This window comes from Hoplias malabaricus, chromosome 6, assembly GCF_029633855.1.
Source record: "Hoplias malabaricus isolate fHopMal1 chromosome 6, fHopMal1.hap1, whole genome shotgun sequence".
Taxonomy (NCBI): Eukaryota; Metazoa; Chordata; class Actinopteri; order Characiformes; family Erythrinidae; genus Hoplias; species Hoplias malabaricus.
The window spans coordinates 29,146,766-29,165,368 of record NC_089805.1 but is presented as its reverse complement, the minus strand read 5'-3'; the positions used below and the strand labels follow the sequence as shown (position 1 = coordinate 29,165,368).

General features: G+C 38.8%; 1 protein-coding gene across 1 annotated transcript in view; it reads left to right on the top strand.

Moving 5' to 3' along the window:
• Nucleotides 1-13,929, top strand: part of LOC136699318 (exostosin-1c) — a 74,283-nt gene extending 60,354 nt beyond the window's left edge. The window contains exons 4-13 of the mRNA XM_066673939.1: nucleotides 5,314-5,407; nucleotides 6,903-7,010; nucleotides 8,193-8,312; nucleotides 8,951-9,083; nucleotides 9,524-9,642; nucleotides 10,293-10,388; nucleotides 10,496-10,582; nucleotides 11,353-11,513; nucleotides 12,418-12,589; nucleotides 13,273-13,929. Of these exons, the coding sequence (XP_066530036.1) occupies nucleotides 5,314-5,407; nucleotides 6,903-7,010; nucleotides 8,193-8,312; nucleotides 8,951-9,083; nucleotides 9,524-9,642; nucleotides 10,293-10,388; nucleotides 10,496-10,582; nucleotides 11,353-11,513; nucleotides 12,418-12,589; nucleotides 13,273-13,458 (1,276 nt within the window). The 3' untranslated portion in view covers nucleotides 13,459-13,929. The remainder of the gene's footprint in view (nucleotides 1-5,313; nucleotides 5,408-6,902; nucleotides 7,011-8,192; nucleotides 8,313-8,950; nucleotides 9,084-9,523; nucleotides 9,643-10,292; nucleotides 10,389-10,495; nucleotides 10,583-11,352; nucleotides 11,514-12,417; nucleotides 12,590-13,272) is intronic.
• The last annotated feature ends 4,674 nt before the right edge of the window (nucleotides 13,930-18,603 follow it).

Sequence of the window (18,603 nt, the reverse complement as noted above, 5' to 3'; positions counted from 1 at the left end):
TCCATAACACACACACTCAACTACATGCACATGCACACTACTGACATTCAGTACATGTCATGCAGCCACTCGGACGTCAAGACAAATAAATGCCCCTGCCACACATGAGCACATATTATTGTTGAGTGGATTATGGGCACAAACAGACTCACACACACACACACACACACAAACAAACAAACATACTCAAACACAAACACACATTCACATTTTATCAGTGGGTCATGCCCCAGCATTACAGACTGGAGACACGCGCCATGTCACCTTAGTGTCCCACAGCAGCTGTAGCGTATTACACAAACAGCACACACATGCATTTAGCACTGTAGAGCAAGCCTGGCTGTGTTCCACGCTCAGCCCTGGTAAATGCAAGAGAGAAAGGGTTGTTTATTAGCTTGTGGAAACAAAACATTGTTAAATGATTTATTTGTTCCACTACTTCTGAGTAAATGGCTTCATTAAAATACACAGAGGAAGACTTGCAAAAACACAGAGTGGGGTGTGGAGTGGGTCTCAGCTAATCTAAAGTCTAGACTCTTCCTCATTCACACACACATATATTTGCCATATGTAGATGTCCATGCATCTAGACACATGGACTACATACACTGGCATACATACATTAACATACATAAGATCACACACTGAGTTCTCCTACAGTTTCTGCTGTATCAGTGAAATGGCTCTACTCTTTCAGCAGGTTTCAAACAGCGAACACCTCAACTGCTCCTAGTCAAACAAAGCTAGCTTTAACACCTTATCCATCATCCACTTATTCCCCAAACAGCTCCCATTGCATTGCTACTAGCAGCATAAATAAACAGCCTTTTTAAAAAGGCCTAAATGGGGCGCAAACCCACAAATTAACCTTCAAATCCACATGAGACACTACACTCAATATATTGTGAAGCCAGCCCAGATTTTTTCCTTCCGTCCTTGTTAAATAAAAATTTTAGCAAGAGAAATGTAAATTGTGTAATGTTCACATTACATATAGACCAGGGTGGATGAAACATACTGACTTGCAAGGCAGAACTGTCAAATTTGTGGCTTACTACAGCACACAATTACACACATTCCACAGCCACAAGGCAGAAATTGATAGCTATTTGCTAGTGTTACCTTTTTTTCTTGAATTTTTTAGACCAGTGGCTCTCAAACTATGATAAACGTACTACTAGTGGTATGTGAAGCAGCAAGAGGTGGTACGCCAAATGATCTCAAAAAAGTTCCGACTTAATTAAGGAATTTAGTCATAACTGAAAATCTATAGTTCTTCTGTGTGTGTTTTCATAATTACGCCCCAATGAAATTAATTTGTGTTGTAGAAAAATACATACACCGTTGTTGTGCGTACCAGGTGAATACACTTTAAGTCGTGAGAAAGTACACTATAAAAGATGAGAAGATACACTGTTAGGGCTGGGTAAGTATACGTTAAGATGCGGGCTGTATTATAATGTGTTACTCAATATCCTATATTAATGGTAGACTACTGCTGTGCGTTTGTACATTTTAAGGTAAATTTACACTGTTTCCCTTGTTTTCTGACAGTGCACATGAAATAATTTTCTACCAACAGGATTTCTGTCAGCGCATGACATTCTATCTATAAAACAGACAGCACTACATTGCAAAACATTGCAAAACATACATTGAAATTTCCACCAACGGACAACAACATGCCATTAGGTCAGATGTACTTTCAGGTGAGTGTGTGATGAAGCCTTCTGCATAACATCAATGGGTGTCTATAAACTTCCACTGGTCATTATCTACATCAGACATTTCCCTCCAGCAAAAACCTAAAGAAGCTAATGGACACAAAACATTTTTTACTGATCATCTAAGGTAAGGTTGCCCAAAGTTACTGCTTCAAAGACACTATGGATTGTGTTAAACCTTAGTTAAGAACACACTTATAGACATGGTCTAAACCAGTGGTTCTCAAACATTTTTTATACCAAGTACCACTTCACTTTTTTCCAGGAAGGGAACGTGATCCCCCAGTTTTTCGAGAAATCCATGTAAAGAAAACCCAGTTTCAGTTGCTTACTGGATGTAAACAAAGGCTATAGATAGACATGAGCGATTTGGATTTTATTATAAAAAGAGCAAAGCAAAAATGAGAAAAACAAGCCAAGACCAAAGCCGAGAAATACTCCAAAGCCCAGAAGGACTAAGTCCAGAGACAAAAATAGAGAAAAACTAAGCGAGAACTCTCCTTCACCTGCTACAAGTGCAAAGAGCCACTGTGAGAACCTGCCCCAAGCCCCCGCTGCACTGTTTTCACCTGTAGCATATTAAAGCCCATAACTGATATTACATTCACGTCTTCTCATTTTGATTTCTTTAAAAACATTTATTACATATAAACTCTATATGTTCTCATAAATATATAATTGTGTTTAAAACATTCAGTCTTTATTTGTTCAGTCTTTGTCTAGTTATTTGTATTATCTCTACAATTTTTAGTAATTGTTTTAAATAATTTCATCTTATGACCCCAGAACGGAGGAAGAACCAGGGTTGCACATGTTTCTATGGTAAAAAATCATAGGTGGTACTTGAAGGTTTTGGTTTGATAAAGGGTGGTACTTGGTATAAAAAATGTTTGAGAACCACTGGTTTAGACCATGTCTATAAATGTGTTCTTAATTAAGGTTTAACACAATCCATAGTGTCTTTGAAGCAGTAACTTTGGGCAACCTTACCTTAGATGATCAGTCAAAAACGTTTTGTGTCCATTGGCTTCTTTAGGTTTTTGCTGGAGCGAAATGTCTGATGTAGGAACAAGTGGAAGTTTATAGACACCCATTGATGTTATGCAGGCTGCTTCATCACACACTCACCTGAAAGTACATCTGACCTAATGACATGTTGTTGTCCGTTGGTGGAAAATTGCAATGTATGTTTTGCAATGTAGTGCTGTCTGTTTTATAGATAGAATGTCATGCGCTGACAGAAATCCTGTTGGTAGAAAATTATTTCATGTGCACTGTCAGAAAACAAGGGAAACAGTGTAAATGTACCTTAAAATGTACAAACGCACAGCAGTAATCTACCATTAATATAGGAGTTATATTGAGTAACACCTTATAATACAGCCCGCATCTTAACGTGTACTTACCCATCAGAAATTACACTCATAGTCCCCAGTTTTTAAGTACCAGAAAAAACCTGTAAGTATTTAATATATACCGATTCATATAAAGAAGATGACTGGGGCGGGTGGTCGCATTTACACATATAACTCCTACGGGTAACATTTCTGGATTACAGTGCGTGTGTGAAAGGGGCTTAAGTGTGATGTCAGCTAATGTAACAAACTTGGACAGTCTGTGCTCTCCCCTAGCATGGTGGGATTTCAGGTGTCAGGGCCTGGACAGCAGTGCCAACAGAATGCATTGGCTGAGAGAGGTTGATGTCTTGGAGGAATCAAATACTTATCCTCACCCTCCCAGTGTTGGAGGCATTGTGTGTGTTAGGGGAGTTCAGTTTACAGCTAAAGGCAATGGAACTGTAGATGAGTAATGACTGAAAAACAGCAAAAACATTAAAAAATATGCGTTTTGATTCAACTGCATTATGACTTGTGGCAGTTGTGGTATAAGCATTAGCCTCATAGCACCGGTACGAAACTAAAAATGAAACATCATTTTAAAGGGCTTATATTGACTGAGTAGACTGAGGTGTCAGTGCTATGATTTTAAACCTACATTCCACATTAAACTCTATTTTAAAAAATAAATAGGAGAAAATGGGTGTTATACATGCTCTTAAACATTTCAGAGATGAAGAATTTTTATGTTTAATATATACATATAAAAAATTTTATGGCAAAACATGTAAGTAGGGCTTAAGTAAAAACACGTTATGTGCTTGGATTCAGACCCATGTTTAGACAAACCAGTGTGTTGGCTCTGAACACTCTTGGGGTTTTCAGGGGGGCGCCAGAGGGGCCGAGATGATGGTGGATGTGTTTACTCTCATGCTGAAGCAGTAAATAAACATGTCTCCACTGAATGGAGATAGAGGCGCTTTTATAGCAGGGTGTTTGCTCTCCTGCTGGAGGCCAGCCTTCACCACCGTCACCATGCTCTGCCGGCCTGCAGGGGAACATTGGGTCCTTTCAGCAATGGAACAGTTCTGCCCACATAGGGTCCACCCAAGCCAAGCAAAATGAGGGGTCTCACAGTCTTACAGTAAAAGCACAAGAGCAAAAAAGCCAAATGTGGCCAGCTAGCAGCCACAGGCAAACTTATATACTGTAACCCATACTATGCAAGTGCTCTCCATAAGGGCATGCCACATCTATTTGCATTTACGTTTGAAGACATTATCATTTTGGATGTTTTATATACAGTAATATATTTTTTCAAACTATTTGGCTCAAAATGTGATCATTTCTGACTTATAAAGCATTTATGTATATGCATAGCTCTGAATATCTCGCAGCAACTCATGAGTATAGAAAAAGACCCTTTTCTCATTTCTTCTCAGAACTTTTTTGCATTGAATTGCCTAGGTTCATATTATTTTTCTCTAAAACGGTTTAAGAAAAGTATTCAGTAATTGCTCATTCTTCATTAATGAACCACTGAGATCTATTTTCTATACTGTTTAACTGTAGAGTGTTGGTGAAAAGCTTACTGTCATGAAAACAGTTGGGAACAGGTTAAGCTATTGCAGTTGAGAATATTAAAACTGGAGCTGAATCAATATTATAGAAGCTTTTTAAGAATATTTTTCAGAGCTTCCTGTTTAAAATTCACACCAAATGAATTTTTTTATGAAAGCAATAGATTAATTAAAAGTTGTCCCACATCCAGTTTTTTTTTTCACCATTTCTCAGTATTAGATTTTAGGCAATAAAAGTACAATTTTAAGCAACCTTGGTTAATCTGTCTCTATTTTACGGTAGCTATGGACTCAGTATGTCTTGTTCTAATACTGCCTCCATCTGAGATCAAATCCGTTATGCAAGCCCTATCTTCCACACTCATTAGCTCGCTTTGGGTCAACAGTGACTTTTTTCCTGCACCTCGAACTCACTAATCACCTGACAGTGACAATCGCACAAAGGCGATGGATTTGGGTTCTTTGGCGTATTCTTAGTAATGCTAAATGGTTGCCAGGGACAACAGCTTGAGGCAGGGATGTGGCTGGCCCAGATCATAACATCTCTCAGCAAGGTTGTGGTTCAAGCCGTGCCAGAGCAGCTCTCAATGGACAACAAAGCTCTCTTTCTACTGTATGAAGAAAATCTTGTGTTTGGACTTATTCTGGCTCTCTCTGTGCTCACTTGTGCAGGTTTGACTATCAGGAGCTGCTCCACAACTCCACCTTCTGCCTGGTTCCTCGTGGACGACGCCTGGGATCCTTTCGCTTCCTGGAGTCCTTGCAGGTACAAATGTATTTGCTGACCTTACAGTGAACCATGATCTGACCTGGAGTCAGCCACATGTGTTTCACCAGCTGCACTTCTCCGTAGGCGGTGCAAAGAATGACTTGACCACCTTGTGGCAAGAAAAACTCACAAAGCCAGAACGGACCTGGAGTTTCCTAGATAAACAACACATTAGGTGTTGAGTGGAAAAACTTCCCAGGCATGTGTATTCCTGGGCCTCCTGGCGTTGTGTGTGAAAAGGCCGGAAACTCGCGCAGGGTGCCCTCACTGCTGAATGGACAAATCCACAAAACACTGGGTTTGGCAGCCAGCTCTGCCCCTCACAATAATTCCTCCTTGCTCTCCCTTCTTCTCTCTCCCTTTCTCTCTCTCCCTTTCTCTCTCTCTCTCTCTCTCTCTCTCTCTCTCTCTCTCTCTCCTTCCAAGTCCACTCTTGTGTGTCTCTCTATACTACTTTTGCTTTTCCATTCACTCCTCTTTGAGCTTGTCTTTTCTTTGGTGCCAGCCAAAGCCACAGAAAGAACTGGCAATTATCAGCACTGTGGAAAGTTCTAGAACATCCTCTTACACACACACACACACACACACACACACACACACACACACACACCAGCTAGACACAACATTTCTTACACACTCTGATCTCTGATACTCATTGTTCCATCTATTGGCGCGCTCACACTCGGACACTAAGACAAAATGCTCATACTTTGTCTCTGCAGTGGACTAAGGTTTTTCCGGCTGCCTTTAATCTAATTCACCTCCTTTGGGTGTGAAAAACAGCTGAGGCCCTGGCTTTGGCCTTTGTAGGCCCAAACAGCAATCTGTTACCTGAAAGCAATTTACTGTCCACTGTCCACTGTTAGTGTCCTCTAAAGCCTGCTCAGGATGAAAGCCCGGCTGCACGCCGCCAGACGGGGGGCATGTTTGATCTCCACACATTCTTAAAGCTACACTCTCCTGTGATTTAATTATAAAATTCTAATGATAGACCAGAATAGGCTACATGCTGGAGGAAGGGAAGAAAATAAACACAAATAAGCAAATGCAAAGAGAAAGTAGAGCAACATCAAAACTTGACAGTAAACCAGAGGGATGGGGAACATCAAACTGTACTCCAGTAAGTCATGGACCCCCTTGAACCGATCCTTCCACCCATCTACAACTCCATGCAGAGATGCTGTTTAATTAGAAGACCAGGCGTCCTCCACACAAAACGCTAGCCTGGCTATGTCTCTCAGGGGGTTTTATAGGAAGAGTGAGTCATACTCTGGACTCATGGGACCACTTTCATGTCCTGACTCCCTCTCACACTGCTCCAAACTCAATATGATTACTGTCCCTAACGGGAATTCATAAAATGCACAACATCTCTATTTCAGGGCCTGGGGATTTATGCCTGTTTTGTCGGCAACAACCCTAGAAGCTACATGCTGCAGATGCTAACAATGTTGTATACCTCTTTCCTGTCTCTTTCTGGCATGTCCCTCAGGCTGCTTGCATCCCTGTGTTGCTCAGCAACGGCTGGGAGCTGCCCTTCTCTGATGTCATCCAGTGGAACCAGGCAGTCATCGAGGGAGATGAGAGACTGCTGTTACAGGTAAACAGCCAGCTAACACCCACTGAGCTATAGGCTTTCTGAGACACTGTTTTGTTTTTATTCATAATTAGGTGTGTAAAGGACAAAGATTGACCTCTTAAAATGGCTATTTGGTTGGAAATCAAACTGTCACTTAATTTCAAATCCTAAAATTTAGCTTCTTTATGTTTGCACTGGATGTTTGAGGCCAAAATAACTAACAAGTAATTATATTACAACAATTTAGTGTAGGGCTTTACGAACACACACACAGATATACACACATACAGTGAATGTGTGAGGAAACCAAAGCACCATGCGGACACGGGGAGAACACACCAAACTGTGTGTTAAAAAGTGTCACAACGATGTCTTATCTGGTGCGCTACATGTTGGTATATTTGTGGTAAAGGGACCATTATGCAACAGATTTTTTTTTTTTTACACAACATATTGCTTGGAGACAGCACTAAGATCACAAATCACAACACCCACAATATGCTGCTGACCTTATCATTATATTAAATCAGATAAGCCTGACACTCACATTACTTCCACACCCTACTGCGCTACAAATACCTTCACTAAGGTTATGTTTCACAGTTTATTATAACTACTCTCTCTGTTGGCAAAGATATATTCACAACTGTGTAGTTGTTTATTCTTTAACACCAACATTAAATGTGCTATTTCACTGCACAATTATAAACAGATACATACCTATTGAATATATCTATTCATACAGCGTAGATCTTTGTACATATTTATTGTTGTGTTTTGTTATACTTTATGTTATTTTAAATGGTCCTCTTAGATTAGAAAACAGTAATATTATAGTAAAATTATTTCAGTAGCAACAAACCTTGGCATAAAATTATCTGCAGATAAATTGGAAATTGGTCAGTATTTAATTATGTCTTTTCTTGTGGTGCTGGATACTAGTTGTTACAGACAATTTATTTGCAATGCTAATGCAGATCTATTTGGCTCCGGTTTATACATTATTTTATATAAAAAATGTTTAATCTGCACCAGATATTAACTTTGGATACCATTGTTGGAAATCAGCCCAGGCCACAATTCTAATATAGATGCATGTTATCACATAATGTTTTTGAAAAATAAGTATCATAGAGATGGAGGGCATTTTCATGTACAACTTTTGGCATTTCTTCTGTTTGTAAACCCACTTTCTCTCATCAGGTGCCATCCACGGTGAGAGCTGTGAATGTTGACCGGGTTCTGGCTCTACGGCAGAGAACGCAGATGCTGTGGGAGGCCTACTTCTCCTCAGTGGACAAAATTGTTCTCACCACTTTAGAGGTGAGTGAAAGGTGGCTCTCCTGTCACCTATAGACAGCAGGAATGTTATGGGACACATACACTTAGGGGAAATTAAAACAAGGATTAAAATGATATGCATCATTAGCACCCACTTAGTCCTTACTCTTCAGGTTAATTACCAAGCTCAATGTTGATGTTGACAAAACAAACGCATGAGGCAATATCGCCCTCTACTGACCAAGAGCAGACATGCATGCTTCCCTGCTGAAAAAGTCTTTACACAAGAAGCAGACTAAAATCTGAACGTCTCATTTTATCCCATGTATCCCATCGGTTGTTTTATTTCAGAGCTTATAGTAGGTTCCATATCTTTAATATATATATGTTATTATTTTATTTTTTATTTTATTTTTTTTTGTGTGGTTCATTCTCAATGTTGAACAATAGAAATTTCTAGTTTCCTGTAGGACACATTTAGTTCCTTTAGTAAAGCAAAACTTAATGAAATGAAACTTAAACTTAAATGATACCTTTTTTTCAGCAGGGTCACTGATGCCATTTTCTTGACGTCATTAGTAGATCAAGAACATACATGTATAAATACATACATTGGCTGAAGACACTGAAAGAAAATTTAAGTGGCTTACATAACATGAGTGTTGATGTCTATCTGGCAGATCATCAAGGACAGAGTGTATGCCCATGTCTCCAGGAACAAATTCATGTGGAATGCCCTGCCTGGGGGTCTTGTGGTGCTGCCTGAATATTCAACACATCTGGCCCACTACCCTTTCTACTACCTGAGCCTTGGTAAGCGGGTAGAAGGAGTTACACAACCCTTTTACAATATATAACTCGCCAGAGTGTCTGAAAGTGTAGGAGTTTCAGATTTTCCACTAAGCAAACACTAAAAGTCACCTCAGTACTTTGGAAGCTTTCAATGCCTATTGTTAGACACAATGACATTGTAAGTTCTATGTTCAATTTGTCTTTGTCATCCTTGAGTCATTTGCCAGTGGTCAGTTTCTGACCACAGGACCACTGCTAGTTAGATGTTTTTTAAATACTTGATAGTAGTCGACAGAAGGTATGGGGGGGGTACTTTATGTCTACGTGGCTAACTAAGGTGTATTTCAACTGATGATGCAATTTAAAGCAGCAATTAATGCCAAAATCATGTTTAAATATAGATAATATCTAATGCATTTTTTTTCTGAGCTAGTCTCACTCTGTGTATTTTACACACGCAGGGGTCAGTCCTGGTCAGGAGTTTACTGCTGTAATCCATGCGACATCTCCTCTAGTGTCCCAGTCCCAACCAATCATGAAGCTTCTACAGGTGGTGTCCAAGTCAAAATACTGCTCACAGGTACTGCATATTCAGTTGTTCATTCATGGCATTCTGTTATGAATGGAGTATTATGTTATGTACTATTCCACTTTAGTGTTTTGCTTGAATTTCAAAATACTATACAAAATACTACAACATGATACACAGCACAGTTTAAGCTATTTTGTTGTTTTATTCATTAATTAGTTTGGCAGTAAAAATTATAAAATAATCACTTGGTATTCTGTTTGTGAAAAAAGTGTGACTAATGTGTTCTCAATTTTTATTTTTGGACCGATAGAAATTACTTGTGTTCATTTCTATTATATAAGTCTTTCCGTACATGTGTCTGCAACAAAGTTGATTTAACATGACAGAAAATATTAAATTTGAACCAGTGAGCAAGTGATATGTGCACGAGCAGTGCCACATTTAAAAACTGCCATCAACTGAGTCGAATAGTTTTTATTTAACAGTTCACATACTGCACTTCCCTTAATCCAATTAAAGAGGGCTAATCATTACTTCTTTATAGTGAAATATGCAGTTAAGAGCTCTTTAAGTTCTAAATCATTTAGATGACAATAGCAATAAAACGTCATCACGTTGCTCTTCTGTGTGTAGGTGACTACAGGTAAATACTGTAATGTTAGTGAATAGTGAGCAGGTTCCTATGTGCCTCTCTGCAGATCATCATCTTGTGGAACAGTGAAAAGCCACCCCCTCATCGCAGCAAATGGCCACCCATGCCAGTGCCTCTCCTCGTCACAGATGGCAGAAGGAAAGTAAGTGTTTCCGAATGAGAGCACGGTCAAGCTGTGTCCATGTGTGAAAGGAAACCACCCCCCCACCTCCCACTTTCCAAGGCTTACTCTGTGTCTGTTTTCCACAGACGAGTAGCCGTTTCCTCCCCCATGTCACCATTGAGACTGAAGCAGTGCTGAGCCTGGATGAAGATACGGTGCTACTGACTAGTGAGGTAAGAGCTTCCTCCTGACACTTCTTGAATTTGGAGAAAAGATACACAAAACCTTCCTCAACTAAACATAGAATTAAATTTCCATATTATATGTGCACAATCTTCCGGTGGCGCAGCAGGTAGTGTTGCAGTCACACAGCTCCAGGGATCTGGAGGTTGTGGGTTCAATTCCCGCTCCAGGTAACTGCCTGTGAGGTGTTTGGTGTGTTCTCCCCGTGTCTGTGTAGGTTTCCTCCGGGTGCTCCAGTTTCCTTCCATGGGTCCAAAAACACACGTTAGTAGGTGGATTGGTTACTCAAAAAAAGTGTCCATAGGTGTGAGTGAATGTGTGTGTGTCACCCTGGGCAGGACTGCATCCAAAAATTCTGTGTAGGCTCCGGACCTTGAAATGGATAAGTGGTTACAGTCAATGAATGAATGTGCCCAATCTGTGCTTTTATTGCAGTGTCCAGTACAGTAGTGGGAGACTTGCTTTCAAGAGAAGTTCAGTCTCTTTCATTCTAAGATACTAAGATATCCATTTTTTTATTTTTGTTTTAGTCTATATGTTGTTCTCAGTAAAGGCTGTAGACATGTAGTAACTGTAGGAGGATACTAAGCCACTGTAGGCCATCTTCCCACCCATAGAACAGAGCCAATTTTCTACTTCCAGCAACAGATGGCAGTCACACCAACCGGATGTGAGCTCAAGCCCTTGACAGCCCAAAGCCTTTGTAGCTAGCTGTGTCTCTTGGAACACCCTAATTATAATTTTTCAATTGATTTTTCAGGTCAACTTTGCCTTCCATGTGTGGCAGAGTTTCCCTGAGAGGATTGTGGGGTATCCTCCCAGAAGCCACTTCTGGGACCCTGTGAAGAAAATATGGGGTTACACCTCCAAATGGACTAATGAGTACTCAATTGTGCTGACTGGAGCAGCCTTCTATCACAGGTAGAAGTTCATAGACACAATACCCATGTTCACAGTGTCTAAAGGTTTGTAGACACTGTTTGTATTTAAAGAGTTCTTCTACTTTAAGTTGTGCCCGTTGTGTACACAGACATGCAGTTGTATACACAGCTTGTATAATCACCAATATGTAATGTAATGGAAAGCTCTGAAGAAACCAATACATAAGCTTAAGATCACCATGCTAATGCCAGACATCATCTTGAAGGTTGTAAACTAGAGTGTAGCCCCCTCACCAAAATTAGGCTGAGGACCAGTGAAACTGAGTTCTCTGGAGTTCTCCGAATATCAGTACCTGCTTTCACTAATGCTGTCCTGGCTAAATGCCATCATCTAAGCATCACAGAAATGTGGCAGCATCTAATTAATAGACCTCCCCGAAAATTAAAGGCTTTCACTGCAGAAAAAAAATTTGGATGACAAGGCCCCCGAAAAATGTTGGACGTATAGAGTAATTTCAAACAAAGCTCAGCTGTTTTTAACGCAACTAATAAAAATGCATATGAAGCAAATAAATTTAAATCGTTTGATGCATGGGAACCTGATCTTGCAAGTGAAATATACGATTTATGAAGGGAATAAATTCATAAGTAGCAAGGGAAAAACATTTTTCCCTTACCTCAACAATAGTGTGCAGCTTAATTTTGTCAGTCAGACAAGGCCAGGCCTGCTAAATGGTGAGGTATAAGCATCTATTGCTTGTTGGCACTATTAGCCTTGTCAAACCAGAGGAAATCTAAAGAAACTAAATATGACTATATTTAACATCTGGGGAAAATGTGTTCATATGATTTTCCACATTTCAGTTTTACCTTTCCAGGTCCAAAATCCTGGCACTGCACTTTGTGTCAGTTATATGCTTATGCAGCTTTTCTTTCTCCTGTAGGTATTACCATTACCTGTTTTCTCATTACCTGCCCCCCTCATTACGGGCACTAGTGGACCGCACCTCAAACTGTGAGGACATTCTGATGAACTTCCTGGTGTCGTCTGTGACTCACCTGCCACCCATCAAAGTGGCCCAGAGGAAGCAGTACAAGGAGATGCCTGGTCCACAGGTGAGCTAGAGTGATAATATTGCATGCATGAAATGCCCAGATAATTCTGTCACCACTCAGCATTACAGTACCAGTATTCAGGGTACACCCTTGCTCTGCATATTTTAGGGCTGTAACAAGCCAACAATTAGCAACTATTAGGATGTCATTGGTCCGTAGTCAGCCAGTGTTTTTATAGTGTGTCCAAGGGCTGAATGATATATGGGCAATATTTTGTTTTGAGTTTTTTTTTTTTTCCTGACTAAGGCTGCAACTGTAATTGAAATGTAATTATTTTTTAGTTATTTCTGTTTGGTCTAAATCATCTACAAATAGTTAATGAGCTGTGTATTATTGGGTGTAATTTATAAATAAAAAAAAACATTAAACATAAAACAACTTAAAACATTGTTGATATAATTTTATAATTAAGAGTAAACACACCGTTTAAACAGATGACAAATACAGACTATACAGATTACTGCCACCTCCTGGCCACATCCCTGTTATATGTTAGATTAGACAATAGTCATTGGCAGTAGTGTATGCTACGTGTTGACATATGACTTTCCACATTTCAAGTGCACAATGAAGGCTTCATAGCTGATAAGTTTGATCAAGAATGTTAGCTCTGAGGCACCAGGGAATCACTGCCACAAACGACAGCATTTACCACATTTCTGTTTCCATTCCTCTCTTTCCAGAGCACGAATATGGCCCCGTGGGCAACCCCTGAGCACTTTAATCAGAGGCAGGACTGTGTCAACACTTTTGCTAGCTGGTTTGGCTACATGCCCTTGGTGCACTCTCAACTTCGCCTGGATCCTGTTCTCTTCAAGGACCACGTGTCTGTCCTGCGCAAGAAGTACAAAGATCTTGAGCGTGCTTGAGCCAGAGAGAAAGACGCTCAAATGATAAGACAAAAAGCTAGACAGGGAGGGGATGTTCACAGACAGACACCATCTCTCATAAAGTGGCCTCAGGATTCTGCAGAATATGATCGTAAGCCTTGGCTGGAGTACCATGCTCAGAGTACCTGAAGGGATCAACAAACACAGGAGAAAGAAAGGGGGCTTCCCACAATCTACTTGTGACTGAATCTTCATTTTGACAGCACAGTGGATAATTGTCATCCAAATGTGTGCCCGTGGTTAAAGCTATAAACTGCACCAGCTGCTGTTTCATCCAGAATTTCAACATTAGCACCTAGCAGGATGCTAATTGTTCCATGGACTAACATTTCAGCGTGCCAGAGGAGTCACAAACAGATTGGCTCAATCTATAAAGTTGTAACTACATGACCAATAAAATATTTCTGAAATGAAATGTTGTCAGAGAACTTCTGTATAAATAACAATACTTTCAAAGTGGAGTCCATTTTGTTTTTTATAAATACACAGTGAAATGTAAAAGTCTTTGAGCTTCTAAGTTGTCTGTTTTATTGTTAAGAGCAAATGCTTTTCAACAAAATGTAGTAGACCAAGAAACCTTTTTAAACAAAAAAGAAAGCATGAATCCTTTAAATTAATTTAATGAGTAAATATACCAAATAAGTGATTTACCCTTTTAAAAATAACAGGTTTTCAAGTATAAACTCATTTGAAGCTTCTTTAAATCCATCTAGATTTTTTTTGTTCTAAAAGCATTCTGAGAACCTAACTGCAGTGCTCCATTAAGGCTTTTAGTGGGATTTTTTCCCCCAGAATATTTTTCTTAAAGCTAGGATAACATTTTCTAAAACTTCTTTAAAAATGTTTTATGGTAACAGTTATAATGTTATGGGAAGGTTTTTGTTCCTAGATTGTTCTGTTCTCTAAAAACATTTTTAAAATGTGTAATGATAACATTGGTAGAACATTTTATGCCCTAACATTATTAAAATGTTTTCAGTGGGCAGTTTATTGGGATATAATTATCTAAAGACATTTGTAAAATGTTTAGTGATAACATTGTTACAACATTACCCCCCCTAAAATTGTTAAAATATTTTCAGCAGGAAGATTTTTTTTTCTTTTTACCTAGAATGTTATTCTTAAAGGGTAGAAAACTATGGCGTCAAAATAAGTTGTGAAGTTCTGAAAACCAAAAAACAGAATCCATAACCAATAAATGACATTTTGTAATTGAAAAAACTGTCATTAATATTGAGAGTTATAAAAACAGGTTTGTAACAAGAATATTTCTGTATATAATCGTCTATTTTGAGTTTAATATTCTTGAAGTATCCGTTTTCGCTTTCATTCTGCCTTTTCTTAGTTGCACTTCTCTCAGTCTCACTGTCGCCTCCAGAAGTTTCTCGCTTTTTACTTTAGATTTTGTTGGGATCTAGACATTTATTAAAATTATTAAAAATTATATTTATTAAAAATACAGTAAATACCTTTATCAGTCAAAACACAAGCAATACATCAGCGGTACAAGTGTCTAAGCACTGGGAGGAGCTGAAACTCATTAGGCAGCTCCCAGCATGCATTGCTGCTCCATTTTTTCTGTGAGTTTCTTTGTTTGTCTTTGTCTCTGAGACTTTTTGACTTTGGGTTGCATTATTGGGGCGATTATTTTGTGTATTTGTGTGTGTGTGTGTGTGTGTGTGTGTGTGTGTGTGTATGTGTCTGTGTGTGTCTGTGTGAATTTTTGTGCATGTTGTGACGAGATGTGTGTTGGTCAGGAAAGTTCACCAATAGCCTGTGTTCCGAGTGCTGGGGTGTGGCACCCAGACATTTTTTGCTCCTTTCATCAATACATCCTTTTAAGTGCTAAATATAGGATGCAGTTTGGTTATATCTCACCATTTACATGTTAATTTTATGGCAAAAAAATCTCTCTTTGTTTTTTTCTTATGTAAATACTATAGGTTTTTTACCGTGTATATCTGTTTTTTTTTTAAACAGAATTTTTTTAACAACAGTTCTTGAATGTAAAATTTACAATTGCTAAAAATAATACTGTAATGTCATATACATTTTGACTGTATATTTTAGGGTGAAATTTTGTTTTTTTACTGTAAATTTTACAGATTTTTTTACAGTGCACCATGAAAAGTTTCTTCATGTGATTCTTCAGGATAATCAATACGTCAACAGATGTAACATCCACTCCACACAATGCACAAACTCTTTAACAAGTTATAAGTTATAACTACCAAGTCACACCCATAACATTTTTGAGGGTTTCTCAAATCTCTCCGTTCTCTTGTTGTAAAAGGAATATAAATACCTAATACTGATAGTTCAAGTTTTAGATCCATTTGATTCTCTGCTTGGTAAAACTACTGCATTTTTTTGCCATGAGCTGAGAGAGAAAGCCTAGCATACCAGACCTAGACCCCTTGGTTTTTTACCCATTTACAGACACTGTTTCAGTTTCGTGATCACATTAGACCACGTTTCGGCCACGCAAACTGACTAGGATTTTTCTTTTTTAACTGCTGATAACTTTCTGGAAAATTGTTGCCACTTGGATTGGGAAAATTTGCCACTTGTTGCCTGTGGAACATTTGTTAAAATGCGTACTCCTCCCCAAAGTTCCTGATTTTAAATGTGTTGATCACATAGGTGATTTACAAGTGGAATATAAACTTTTCCGCTAATATTTATTTGTTTGTTTTTAGGCATATTCAGACAAAATTAGTTTTCCCTGTGGACATAATGTAAACATTACTGTAGTATCTCAGTAGTTTAAATCCCATCTGAATAGACCATTCCAGTCATTTTTTCCAGAGTGTGCGCTCCAATTTCAGAAAAGATTCCTGAGCTTTTTACCTACCCATGAAATAATCCAGGTTATATTAATCCAGTGCAAATTAACATATGGGGGAATATTCTGTTTTCACTGGTTGTCTCAGGAATGGAGGAGGTATCTAGTGATGTAATATTTGGCATTAATATTCAAATACATGTGCAGAAGTTTGTCGCACTCAAATCCACAAAAAGACCTAAAGCATACCCCTGGCTGTATAGGCTGGAACATATATGGCTAGATGAAATCTAAAATTCAGCGTATATCCCTGTGTCACTGCAATCTTTCTGGCAGATTTAATAGTTGATATAACCAAATACTACAAGAAGAGGTGGCTTTTGGCAATGCTGAAAAAAAAAAAAATATATATATATATATATATATGCGCAAAAACTTAAAAATGTAAAAATGGCAATTTTTTGCGACTTTTGAAACAAATTCATTAATACACACACTAAATATTCATTACACACACACTAAAGTTTAACCCAAGAAAGACCCTGCAAAAAAATTATACATCACTATTGTGAAGGTTGCTTGCCATTCGCTACATTTGGCTGTTATGGCAGTTATTGGGACAGCCCTAGTTTTCTGCACAATAGCAGCCTACATACGTGTTATGAACATGTATCCAATTCATTCACTTATAACCATTAAATGGTTTCTAATAGTAATTTTTAAAATGTGTAAAGGATTAAGAGTGAGTTAAGTTTATTGTCATCATCCCGCACATAATCCGTTATGAAGGACTAGAAATTGAAGCCGTTGAGGCTTGGATATTGTTTGGTGTGAGGGCTGTTCTCAGAAAAATACTGACAGTCTAACAACTCCAGAAGCACTGCTGTGTCTGATCCACTGTGTGACAGCAATGTGTGATTCAAGTAATCACTCGTGTTATTTTCCCAAAAATTCTTATCCAATGTGAATCCATCATAAACATTACTGACCTGCTGTGGTAAAGTAACAAAAACGAGTCGTGGCAGAATATGGCTTCAGGCCTCGTCCACAAGGATTCTGATATTTTTAACAATGGAGATTTGAAAATATACCAATCCAGACAAATACGAAAACAGTTGCATTTAATGGCAGTCCAGTAGTGCTACAGTACCTCTTAAAGAGAGACATCAAAACACCACGAAGCATGAGAGAAATACAGCTCTTTAATTCCAAACCACTCCATACTCCCTGTGCAGTGCACTATGAAATTCATTAAGGGAATGATCTGGACTTTCACTGTGCATTATATTCATATGTTTATTCATATGTGAATGAATAAATCTGCCTTTACGGGAGGCCAGTCTATCGCAGGGCAACACACTGTCACACCTGAATAGTCCCCTGTGTTTTTAGACCTTGGGAGGAAAGCGGAGCACCTGGAGGAAATGCAGACATGGGGAGAGCAAACCAAACCCCTCACAGTCATCCAGAGAGGGGCTCAAACCCACAACCAGAGGTCCCTGGAGCTGTGTGGCAGCAACACTACCTGTTACACTACACTGTAAGTTCAATTTATGTCAGTAGTTCTCAAAGGTTTTAGAGCAAGTACCACCTGTTATCAAACCAACACCTCCAAGTAATACATATGAGTCTTTTAACAGAAACAAGTACACCCCTCTTTCTTCTACCTCTGTTCCAGGGTGGGGAGCGTAAAGCAAAGTGTTGAATTAATTTTGCATGTTTTTGTCTCGTTTATCCTTTGCATGCTCTACATAAAATGATTTTAAAATAATTACTAAAAACATGAGAATACCAGTACTAGGCCTAAACTCAATTTAATATCAATTCAGTGCTGAAAATATAGGTGAATACAGCATATAGCAGCTCTGTGCTCAAACCAGTAGGTCAAGGAGGCGCAGCACTTCCACTGTTAAACAGTGTTTTAGGACAATAGTGATGCGAGCAACAAACGCATTATTTTCCTTCAGCTGAACATTTTCTTTCAGTTTGTCTTCATATGTATAGAATTCTTGTTCTGTTTATCTCGATTTATGGATTTTATCCTTCTGGGCTTTGGGGTATTTTTCGGGCCCGTTTTCTCATTTCACTTCCTTCTGTAATAAAGTCCAAATTGCTCACGTTTGTCTCTAGCCTTTGATTGCATCCACTAATCAGCTGAAACTGTTGGCTTTCTTTACATGGATTTCGCAAAGAAACATGATCACATTCCTGCACTGGAAAACAGTGGGGAAATGCAGTCATCTTCACCCCACCTTGCCTTACAGACGTAACAAACTACATGCATGCATAGCACATGTATTTTTCTTTAACACCCATTCATTTTATTAAAAAATAATTAT